Source organism: Leuresthes tenuis, unplaced genomic scaffold (assembly GCF_036924035.1).
Source record: "Leuresthes tenuis unplaced genomic scaffold, fLeuTen1.0.hap1 SCAF_7, whole genome shotgun sequence".
Taxonomy (NCBI): domain Eukaryota; kingdom Metazoa; phylum Chordata; class Actinopteri; order Atheriniformes; family Atherinopsidae; genus Leuresthes; species Leuresthes tenuis.
Window position 1 is genome coordinate 11,900,010 of NW_027325361.1, and position 11,586 is coordinate 11,911,595.

General features: G+C 40.5%; 3 protein-coding genes across 6 annotated transcripts in view; 1 reads left to right on the top strand and 2 right to left on the bottom strand.

Moving 5' to 3' along the window:
* Window positions 1-4,395, bottom strand: part of camsap2a (calmodulin regulated spectrin-associated protein family, member 2a) — a 40,810-nt gene extending 36,415 nt beyond the window's left edge. For all 4 annotated transcript variants that reach the window (XM_072389334.1, XM_072389333.1, XM_072389332.1 and 1 more), the window contains exons 1-2: window positions 3,751-4,395; window positions 563-822 (exon numbers count right to left, since the gene is read on the bottom strand). In XM_072389334.1, the coding sequence (XP_072245435.1) occupies window positions 563-822; window positions 3,751-3,889 (399 nt within the window). In that variant the 5' untranslated portion in view covers window positions 3,890-4,395. The remainder of the gene's footprint in view (window positions 1-562; window positions 823-3,750) is intronic.
* Window positions 1-11,586, bottom strand: part of nr5a2 (nuclear receptor subfamily 5, group A, member 2) — a 220,539-nt gene that overhangs the window by 37,393 nt on the left and 171,560 nt on the right. The gene's annotated exons all lie outside the window — the stretch shown is intronic.
* Window positions 4,881-11,289, top strand: ddx59 (DEAD (Asp-Glu-Ala-Asp) box polypeptide 59). Its single transcript, XM_072389329.1, has 8 exons — window positions 4,881-5,171; window positions 5,475-6,311; window positions 7,628-7,810; window positions 7,906-7,995; window positions 8,297-8,548; window positions 9,524-9,676; window positions 10,615-10,743; window positions 10,932-11,289. Exons 2-8 carry the CDS (start codon window positions 5,487-5,489, stop codon window positions 11,190-11,192), a joined length of 1,893 nt encoding a protein of 630 aa, XP_072245430.1. The 5' UTR covers window positions 4,881-5,171; window positions 5,475-5,486; the 3' UTR covers window positions 11,193-11,289.

Sequence of the window (11,586 nt, forward strand, 5' to 3'; positions counted from 1 at the left end):
GCTTTCCATTGCACTCAACTTATTTGTGAGCTGTCTGACAAACGCTGAACCCAATGATCACACGGACAGTCATTTTAAAAAATATGCAGAGGAAGCAAGTGAACAGCTTCCTGTTTAGACTGACTCTGCAGGTCAATTTAATCGGTGCCTATGCCACAACACATGACTTTAAATGTAGAAATATGCTGAATTAGTTTTTTGTTCTTTAAAGATGTCAAATAAAAGCAGCAGAAAAGCAACAAAAATATTTTCAGAGAGAAACTTTGATGACCAACATATCAAACTATTGTAGCCACTGTCTGTAACAGTGCATTCACACAAACATATGAATACAAGTATGACTTCCTGTTTTTTTTCTCTTTTATACCCATGTTCCTGGTTTACTTAAGTTTAATAAACACGCTGGATGGAATGATGGAATGAGGAAATATTATGTGCACGAATCATCCCTCAGTTACAGAGAAAAAGCAGAGTCATCACTGTAGGATACAGTACTGCTGTCAAATTCTGTTTGAAATATGGAACAATTATATATTGACGCCTGGAAAAAAAAGTTTCTTACCATTTGCAAAGGCCTCTTTCGCAGGTCCCTCTCAGTGACCAGTCTCTCTTGATCAGTGACGTAGAGACCACGCTGGGCCAGTGCTTGGATGACAGCCTCGTGACCCAGCAGCGGCTTGGCAGCGTCGCTCTTCAGGATGAGGCTGCCGGCCCTGCAGTAGAGGTCTGCCGAGAGCAGGAGGCTGGCCACGGGAGGCTTCAGGTGCTCCTGCTCATACTGGTCTGTGTAGAAGGGGTCCCTCAAGTCTGCAGGGATGCTGTCTGCGTACCAAAGAGGAGAGATGATTTTCTCTCTGCCATGCTGAACAGGAAGAACACGGCACTCATGTGTTTAATTTATTGCACTTTAGATGTTAACATGCTGGCAGCCAGTAGCATGTCTGGATTCCTAAATCAGAACAATACCATCACCTCTGACAAAATCCTGCCTCATCGGGAAAGTGTAACAGAGGTAAAAGGAGTAGGCTATATGTTGTGAAATGAGAGCAACATGTACAATGCACAACAAATATCTTTTTCTCGCGATGCATAAACTAGATTAGTTGAATAATCCATAATAGCTTGAAGGAAACATCAGGGTACAAAGACAAAAATGCAACGAATTCATCCAGAAATCTTTTTTTAAACACCAAATCAGCCAAATTCTAAGAACTGTTTTCCTTTAAGGGTGCTACCTTTTCCCATCGCCGTGGTTTGACAATATCTTGACGTGGATATGTGATGTGAGCACAGACCTCAGCGTTGCTATAGCAACTGCAGGAGGAGCGAAAACTGATCGATTTATCCAGGCTTTATCTTTGCAGCTTCCAGCTCCCTGGGAACACCCTTCTCGCTGTTTGGCTTCATCAAAGAGGGTGTCTGCGCATGCCCATCGCCTCAGGAAAGTCCATTGCGATGAAAACTGTTCTTTTGTTTTGTTTTTTTTTAAATCACCTTTGTCCTGCATTTTCATGGGCGACGTTTGCTAAACGGGGGATGCATTTTAATAAAGTTAAAAACAGCAACCTTGCTTCACACAGCCAGGCTGACCGAGGCTCTTCTTTTTCTACAACCGATTGAACAACACCATGATTAACTGTGTGAAAACATTAAAATACATGTACACACGCCAGATGAAGGTCATCGCTTAGTCGGATCTCAATTTTGATAACTACTATGAGTGTGTGTGTGTGTGTGTGTGTAAGCAGACAGAAATATGCCATTGAGTGAGCCACAATGACTGTTCTGCTCATAAATGTTGCTGCCTGTGCCATACTGGCAGTATACTGCAGTTATGCTGCAACCTTCGAATACTTAAGTATCTTTTATAGTATTTAAGGCTTTGCTTATGCCAGTAGGTCTGCGCAGCCTTCTTTCGAATCTGCACTATTTCATTCAGTTGTTGACAAAAGACCAGACTGACCAATGTTCGGAGGTAAATGGTTCCAGCAAAATCAAAATAGTCTTGTCCAGAGAAATGTGGAAAGGATTACTTTCAGCCAAGGTCACAATGAACCTTATCTAAGCTCGGGATCAATACATTAAAGCAGTTATGTCAGTGTTCAACAAGTCATGCCAGCAGATGATCTGCTGTGTGGCTCACATCTTTTACACACATGACCATGTATTCTTCATGCGTTCCCGTATTATTGTGTTGAGACCAGATGCATGTGCAATATTCAGAGCAGTGTAGGCTGGGCTCTATCCATGAGCCAGCTGACTCTCTCTTACTCTCCTCCCTCCTGCTCCCTCTGGAAGGCTGTATTTTTGTAATCAGCCCATTTCATTCAGTCCTGATTGAAAATACATGGAGGATCTGCAAGGGATCTCATATTTTCGGGTCTATTACAAAACAGCAGCAGATAAATACACTCAAATAAACTCAGCTGTGTTGTTATTTCAGAGCTGAAAACGAAGCAGAGTTTCTGACCATACAGTCATTGCTGAAGGAATGGTTGGAAAAGAAGAAGAGATGGACAAAAGAGCCAACAGAAAGGAGCTTAATTTTTCATTTATTATAGCAGGCTTGCTATTACTGAATAATGACTGTTCAGTCTGTTTGAATCAGTACTAAAACCCTGAAAGCATCCCTTATTGTCAATTGTGTTTTTTTGCATTAACTTCAAACGGAATCATTTTGGGAGGCCTATAGAAGCCATTACTTTGTCCTCTACCGTTGTGTAATTTTCTTAGTTCTTCCTTTCAAAGGTCTGGTTACAAATACAGCTCTTATCTAGTGGACTGAAGTAATGACTGCAGTGCTGTTTTGCCACCCACTGTCAAACGATACAGCTGTTGACCTCTGGGGAAACACTTCTTTTTATGAAGAGATTGTGTTTTGGGGGAAAGACTCATCTCAGCTGAACATCCGCATCACCACAACATGACATGACATGCTATAACCTGTCTCAGATCACTTGCCTTATTTTTTTGTTTGTTTTCACTGTATTTTTGGAGCTGTGGGTGGGATTCATCAGTTAATAACTAGGTAATATCCCTACATTACCTGCATTTGTAACCAGTTATTACAAATCTCATATTAAGTGGCATGAAATATAAGCAATCTAATTGTTGAAGACTTTCCTTTCGGTCAGAGTTGATATTGTATAATTTCAGAGACCTGTACATACTGTAACTACAGTGACAAGCACAAACGCAATGCACATCAGGAAAGACAGTTTATTATACCTGACGGTACGGCTGATTTTTGTCTTGTGAGGGTTAATAACTACACATGTAATTATTTCAATTGCCTCATATTATGCTCCTAACTTATACAAGCTGTGTGTGCTGTGTGTCCCTCTGAGAATCAAGTCCCACACGTGATACCTCTCTTTCTAATTTGGACTTGAATGCAGCTCCCTGAAGGTCACACAATCTGAAACAAGTGGAACACAAATCTCAGGATACTCACTCTCCATCTACCATGCCTCTTAATGGATACTTCTAATACTTTTTGTTACAGGATGTGAGCCTAAGGTGACCTATAGTCGGCAGCAACAAACAATAGTGTTTATGGATCTGCAACTGTGGAAAAGTACTGATGGTGTTAATTCCGGCAGGCCTTGTATGTGAAAGCGACTGGATTGTGTTATGATCTATTAACATCTACTATGATCATGTTTATTGTATTTGGCGCGGGAGTAACTGATCAAGGTGGTGATGAATACAGAAACACTCTCATGATGCATCTTACAGGGCTGCACCTACCTGTCCCGTATGCTTTGGCCACCAGCCATGTGAGGCTGCAACAGATTTTGGCTCGAGAGAAGTCATAGTGCTCAAAAGGCTTTATCGCTGGAGCAACGAAGGTCTTCTTCACATCTCTGACGTCCTGAACTTCACCCATTTTTCTCCCGTTATTGTCCAGCTGAACCCTACAAAGCAACACAACGGGAACGCATCCCACTGCTGGAATTCATGGAAAAACAATTAAAGGTTCGAAATTGAAGAGGCGAAATGTCTTTCCACTGATTATTCACAGCTTCTTTCAGTCATAAAATGCTAGGCTGGTCCCGTTTTTTTTTTTCTAAGCCTTTTTCAGTCTCGTTGACACAATGGATCGTTTCTCTGGGTGTTAATCATCCATTCTGCTCTCTACTAGTTGAAATGGACTCCGTCGGACCAAGCCAGGTATCCGATGATTTCAGAAGAAAAATTGTCATTCGACCGGAGTAAAAACCGCAGCTTTTCCATTATTTGTATAGTTTAGGAGCAATTGGCTTCTCCCTTTCATAGCCATATTACTCTGGAAAAATAACATACGTGTTTAGGATTTCCCCCTCAATTAAGTCTCATAGAGCCTTGAGATGCAGTTGTTCAGCCGCACCAAGGCTCTCTGGCTCTGCACCTCTGTTGTGCAATGCGCATGTGCACATGCTCTCTTCAGGTTCTGTCGGATAAGTTGGCACTTATTTGTAGTTCTTACAATGTCTTCAACATTAGCCGCATAGTATATAATTGCATCTCCATGTGTATCTCTTGATTAGATCAGTGTTTGATTTGATTATGTTGATTATGTTTTTTGGATGTCACACAACTAAATGCTGATCATGCTGCATCGTTTTAGCTCTACTCCCCAGTAATAACAAGTTTTACGACATTTCTTAAAACAAACCGTACATAACGCAACAGTACAGTATATGCCTACAATCGATGCGGAAGACGTTTTAAGATGATAAGTAATCATGGTGATATGCTGTCTAAAAATGTGTAACGATACTAAATAACACCTTTGCATTACTATTGGCTTTACGAGAACATATAAATGTGCCACATGAAGAATACAGCATGTTTAGAATAAGCAAGAAAACAAAGCAGAATGAAGTTGTTGAAATAACGTGTCCTAGACATGCTAGGCTTCTGTGTTGTGATTATTCCCCACTAACGTAGCTACCTGTTGATCTCGAAGAAAAAAATCCATCTGGGTTCACAACACAAGACATTACACTTGGAGACTCAGAAATTCTGCAAGGTAAAAATATGCTTTACGTCTTTTAGATTTCCACGCAAAAAGTAATAAAAAAAATACACTGAAGCAGACACTACATTTCCCAGCGTGCAAAGCTGCAATACGTCATCATTATGCGTCGGTGATTGTTTTGAACCGTTGGATGATTTGACGCGGAGAGGTATGTAGTACACTTTTTATCAATATAACAATTCACTTTACATATGTATCAGCATTTATAAGTCAGATTTGTTGTAATGATATTTAAATTAATGTATTTCAAAACATAAAAAAGTCAATTGTTCGTAACACTAGTTATGTTCAATTTTGTAAAACATCGAGTGGCGAAATAACGACAGGAATAATTAGTTTTACTACCTTTATGTCATTATGTTCTCTTCAGTTAATGGTTTAAGTTTCCACCATTATATCGTTGAAATAATAGACCTGGTTCTAAATGACCTCTGCTTTCTTGTGTTTACAGGTTCAATCAAACATGTTTATGCCAAGAGCCCTGAAAGTGAAGCGACCAGCCCAGCAGCAAGGCCAGGTTTTAAATAAGAAAATTAAGATTGTTCAAGAGGAGGGTAAAGAAAGTAGTTCAGAGATACCTGAGCAAAAAGAGGAAGCTTTTGACGAGAAGAAACCACAGCATGAAAATGTAAACGTATGTGGAGACTCTGCACCTTTGAATGAGGGTGACACATGTGAAGATGGACATATGACCTCTTCGGATGATGAGGAAGAAGAGGAGCCGGTCAAATCTTTTAAAAAGAGCCAGAGGTGGCCTGAGCCAGGAGAGCCTGCCTGTGTAATGTGTGGTCGCTATGGGGAGTACATTTGTGATGCCACTGATAATGATGTTTGCAGTCTTGAATGCAAAGCCAATCATTTAGTGAAAATGGGAATGGGTACTGGGGAAGATGCATTTAACAGTAAGGACAAAAACATTGGTGAAAGGACTCCTCAACCTCAAGCAGTTGACACTGTTGGTACAGGTGTAAGTGAAACATGCTATTCCTATAGTGAAGATCCATTCATATCGGGCCTGACGGATGAGCAGGTGGAGCGAATCAAACAGGAGCTGGGCATTAAAACTCAGGGGAATGATGTCAACAGACCCATCATTGAATTTGAACATTGTGGCTTCCCTTCCACGTTAAATGGCAACCTGAAAAAAGCTGGTTATGAGACACCCACACCGGTCCAGATGCAGATGGTGCCAGTTGGTCTCACGGGCCGGGATGTGATTGCCAGTGCTGACACAGGATCGGGGAAGACTGTTGCATTCCTGCTGCCAGTGGTAGTGAGGGCACTGGAGGTACAGTTATACATCTAACAGTTCATTTGATATTTGTTAATATCGACAGAAATTTAAGCAATTTAACTGACCACTTACACCAACAGGATGTTTATTGATACAGGAAACATTATATGTAAGATGCAAGGCAATAACAGCTATCAAACACCGATCTGGCAGCTGTGGTGAAGCTCAGCAGTCATTTATACATGCTGATGTCAGATGGATTACTTGCTCATACACACCATAGGTGTCAACAGAGTAGACAGCATAAACACAGTCAGATTTACTGGCCCCTCTGAATTTCAAGCACAGAATCCACAATATCCTCAGAAATCAGTGCAAATAACCCGACTTTATATTATCTGAATACCTTTTTCTGTAAAATGTTCAAGGTTACTGAAGAAAAGAAAAAGACGAAAAACTTTAATAATATGAAAAAAAAACACAGGCATGATGGACCGTGGACACATTATTGGCACCTAAAACTGATATCTGGTTGCAGAACCTTTTGACTGCCTTCAAGTGTTCCTTGCAGCTATCATAAAGTCTCTCTCTTCCACTGTGATCTATTCAATTTACTCCCTAATTTCAGAGAATGTTTTGCCAAGGGCAGATGGAAGCCAAAGGTTGTCAATTGAAAATATGAGACTTAAGTCAAGTCAGCTGCTGGCTGGTTTAGATAATTCAGACCTAAGGCTTCATGTTTTGGGGGTGGGGTGGGGTGGGGGGTGTATATAAATAAACATATAGGTCTGAGGGGTAAAAAAGAATATATATATATATCATTATAAGTAAATGCTGAATCAGGGATTTCAGTGTCCTTTTCTATAACCTGGTAATTTGTTTTGATAAAAGAAAACGCTTGTCTTTGTCATTATTTTTAAAAAGCCATAAACAACCCATTTTTGATTATAGAATAAGAAATCTTATTTGTTATTTGACATGAGCTTTAAGGCACACTATTTGCTCTGTTTTATTGCAGGGAAGATTTCTGTCCTGATATTAATTTCCTTGATGTCCACCGTTCCAAAGCACCACCAACACGGAGCTTTTTGGAAAAATAAAAACAGAAACCGACCTTGTTAGGAGAATTACTCTAATCTGAATTATTTGGGGTTACTTGATTGCTAAATAGGCAAGAGCTGATCCGGACTCCTTTAATAATAGGCATCTGCCTTTCTGAAACAACCCTTTAAGAAGCTGTATAAACTGCACTCTCCGTAGCAATGATTTGTGTCTGCAGAAGAAAAAAAGGAAAACAATTGTACAAATAATTGAGAAAAAAAGAGGCATTTCTTAAAGACAGAGAATCGTTAATGTCAATTCTATTTTAGATTCCAGCACACAGTGTGTACAGTCCTGTGGCTCTGATCCTGACCCCCACCAGAGAGCTGGCCATTCAGATAGAGAGACAGGCCAAGGAGCTGGTGATAGGGCTGCCCAACATGAGAACTGCGCTGCTGGTGGGCGGCATGCCACTTCCCCCACAGCTCCACCGTCTCAAGAGCAGCATCAAGGTACGGTACCTTTTTTTCCCCCTCCTCCTCACCCAGTCAAAGCGTTGTCTTTTCAATCATTTACATCATTTAGTTATTTTCTTAATCTCCTTTAGATTATCATAGCTACACCTGGAAGGCTGATTGAAATCCTGAAGCAGAAAGCACTGCAACTTAATGAAATGAGAGTTGTGGTGGTCGATGAGGTAAGAGGAACATAATGAAAGAATTTCCAGTCTCAATTTTTTTGTGGCTTTATTTAAATTTGAATCCATCCACAAATGACTGATGCATCAACTAAATTTCATTTGTGGTGGATGTGACCTAAATTTGACGTCATAACAAACAACAATCTCAGTTTTTGTCAAATGCATATCACATAAGATGTTATAAAACCCAGGATTTATTATAATATCTGTTAATGCATGTTTACAATTTAGCAACTACTCAAATCAATTATAAAATGGAGAAACTGCTGGAACAGGAATCTTGTGGCGTCTCGTGTAGGTTGACACTATGTTGAAGATGGGCTTCCAGCAGCAGGTGCTGGAGGTTCTGGATCAAGTCCCTGAAGAACACCAGACTCTGCTGGCGTCGGCCACCATCCCAGCAGGGACAGAGGAGCTGGCCGCCCGGTTGGTCCAGAACCCTGTTCGCATTGCTATTGGTGAGAAGAACCAACCCTGTTCCAACGTCAGACAGATCCTGCTTTGGGTGGAGGAACCCTCCAAGAAGAAGAAGCTTTTTGAGATTCTTAATGTAAGAACTGTTTTTTTTTACTTTTTGGGACATGTGTGAAAAAAAAGCAACTAATTCAGTTCAAATCTCAAAAGGGTGACTTTAGGTGGAGTATCACTGTAAGCTCACTTTCAGTAAGCAGTCAGCGGTTTTCTTTATTCTTTTTATCTTCTTATTTGTATTAGTTTAAGTGTAAATGTACTCTGAGAGCATAAAATTGTTTGGTAGGCTTTGACCTGCACTGGTACCAGCTTGGTATTTTTAACCTCGAAGTTGGAGGAGGGAATTCCTCCCGCTTCAATGACCGGTCTCCCCACAGCTCCATATTTAGACCGTCATTACTGCAGCTCTGGCCCCTATCTGGAGGAAATGGGTGGGCCTGGAGCCGTGGCCCCACTCCAGGAATCCTAGCAGTGGGTTGCACCATTTAAACAAAGCAAGACCAATAAGGTCTGCTTTAGTTAACCCTGTGAAAATGTGTTGATAGACCATAGTTTAAATAACAACAACCTCTTATATATAGAGGCAAGTTACGTTATGGTGAGTTGTTGTGAACAGGCAAAAGGGAGTGAAGGATCAAACTAAAACTCTGTGATGACTGGAAAGAATCCCACTATTAACAATTCACTTGCTGTAGGCAAAGAACAAACAAACGACATGTATATATGATGTGCAAAGTCGTCTCTGGCTACTTCAGGTATGAATGGCAACAAATAAATTAAGAGCTGGTGATTTGGAAAGTTTTGGCTCGTATGTTGTGGTAAACTGTCATCATGGGATATGTTTTAATGCCGAGTAGACAGTCATGACTACAGAGATCATCTGCTGGAGAGTTTTGACTGAAGTTTGGAAGTCAGCCCTCTAGCATGGTGACATACCCACACAGTTAACATACATACAGTACATGTACAGTCTGTGTTCGACTTACTGTGATATCTGTTTGAGGAAACTGATAAAAAATCTCACTCAGCACCTTTGTTGTTCTTGACTTTCCAGGATAGCAAACTGTACCAGCCTCCAGTGGTGGTGTTTGTAGACTGTAAACTGGGCGCTGATCTGCTGTGCGAGGCGGTAACCAAGGTGACAGGCCTCACTACCGTGGCAATCCACTCTGACAAGAACCAGTGGGAACGTAACCGCATCCTCAGGGTGAGACCAGTGGCCAAGCAGAACATGTACATGAACAACAGTGCTCCCGTGTTTGCTGGACAAGAGTCTTGCTCCTGAACTAATTGTAGCTTGAAGACCACAAACACGTACAGCCCTGACTTAACTTAACATTTGACTGCAAAATGATACCACTATAAGTGTAGAATGACTGCTAATTTTAATTTAATTCCTTCACTTTAGGCAAGAATACTAAAAAATAACAAAATGCATAAATAAAAAATGAGGTAGAACAGAACTAAAATAAACTCTCAGCTTGAGACTGAATTGCACTGGTATAACATCAGATACATGGGCGAATAGTTCTCAGACAACACCTACTATTAATATCAGAGGCGTAAAGTGGGGGGAGTCTCATAGCCCTTCGGCAGAGTTATGAAGCTGTCGCATTGACCAAATCTGACTGCAGACAGATTTGAACACCTTTTTGGTTGGTCTTCCCGGACAAATTGTTTTCAGGACCATATTTTGCTAATCATACACACAAAAAGACAGGCTCAGTGTTGAGACAAAGGAAACCGGAAAGTAGAGGAATGGGGAATCACACACTCAGACGGACATGGTCCAGAGTAATCCAGATTAACACTGTTACTGAGAAACAAATCTATTTATACTTGCCCAAAGGAGTTTCTAAGATTCTGCTATTTTCACGTTGACCAACCAGGTACAGGTGAAAATGTACTAGCTGTATTTAAATGTAATATTTCTGGTGTTTTTTTAAGCTTTTGAATCTCCACTCTGGCGTAATAGAATTGTCAGGTGCTCCCAGATTGATTTAAAAAGAAAAAAAAGAAAAAAAAAGAAAAGTGGACTAGCTATTGAGTCCACTTGAGTTTGGAGTATTAGTTTTCAAAGGCCTGCTCTATGAATCACTGTACTCTTACAATGTTAGCAGTGCTATATCTGCTCCGTTTCTTCAGGGCCTTTTGGATGGAGACTTTGAAGTGGTGATCAGTACAGGTGTTCTAGGCAGAGGACTGGACCTTGTCAACGTCAGATTGGTGGTTAACTTTGACATGCCAAACACAATGGATGAATATGTTCACCAGGTTAGTCAAGCAGCACTCCTGCTCCTTTTGTGCTTTTTACTCTTAGTAACTAGAAGTTTAAAAAGGCAAAATGCAATACCTTCCTAATGGTGGGATTTAGAAGCCCTCTGCACAAAGATAAATAGCAGGGTGTTTATCTCCTCAGTTAATAGAATTTACTGTTGGCTTCTTTATTTCTTATCTTTCAGGTGGGCAGAGCGGGGAGGCTCGGACACAGGGGAACAGCCATCACTTTCCTCAATAACAACAACAAGCGGCTGTTCCTGGGGGTGGTGAACCGGGTCAAACCCACTGGGTCCATTCTACCCCCTCAGCTTCTAAACTCACCCCATCTCCACGAACAGCAGAGGAGGGAAAGACAGAAAACCAAAACGGGACATGAGGACACACTCGTTACCAAGAACAATCTCCTAGACATCATTAAGAAACATGACCGTCGCAAGAAGTAACCGATTCCATAAATCATTGCTGCAGGACCGGTCTATTTGTAGATTAAAAGCTTTGATGTTTTGTTTCTATATTGTTTGAAAAAAAAAATGAACTAAAAATAAATAGTTAAAACATGGATTTGATGTATTGTAACATAATGTTTTGTGTGATTATTGTAAGAAAATTTATTCAGTTAGGAATTATTCTTTAATCCCCACACTTAAATCCAAGGCCAGGTTCCCTTTAGCTAAGCACCTGAATACATTATGCCGTTAATATGAGGTAAAACATGGCATATTTTTAAAGATAAATTATCCTAAGAAATTAGTATATATTTCAAATTTAGGAATGACAAAAGATCTTTTTCCAAGGTACCATTTAGAGGTTTTTGTAGCCGTCCTTAGCAGATGGAGT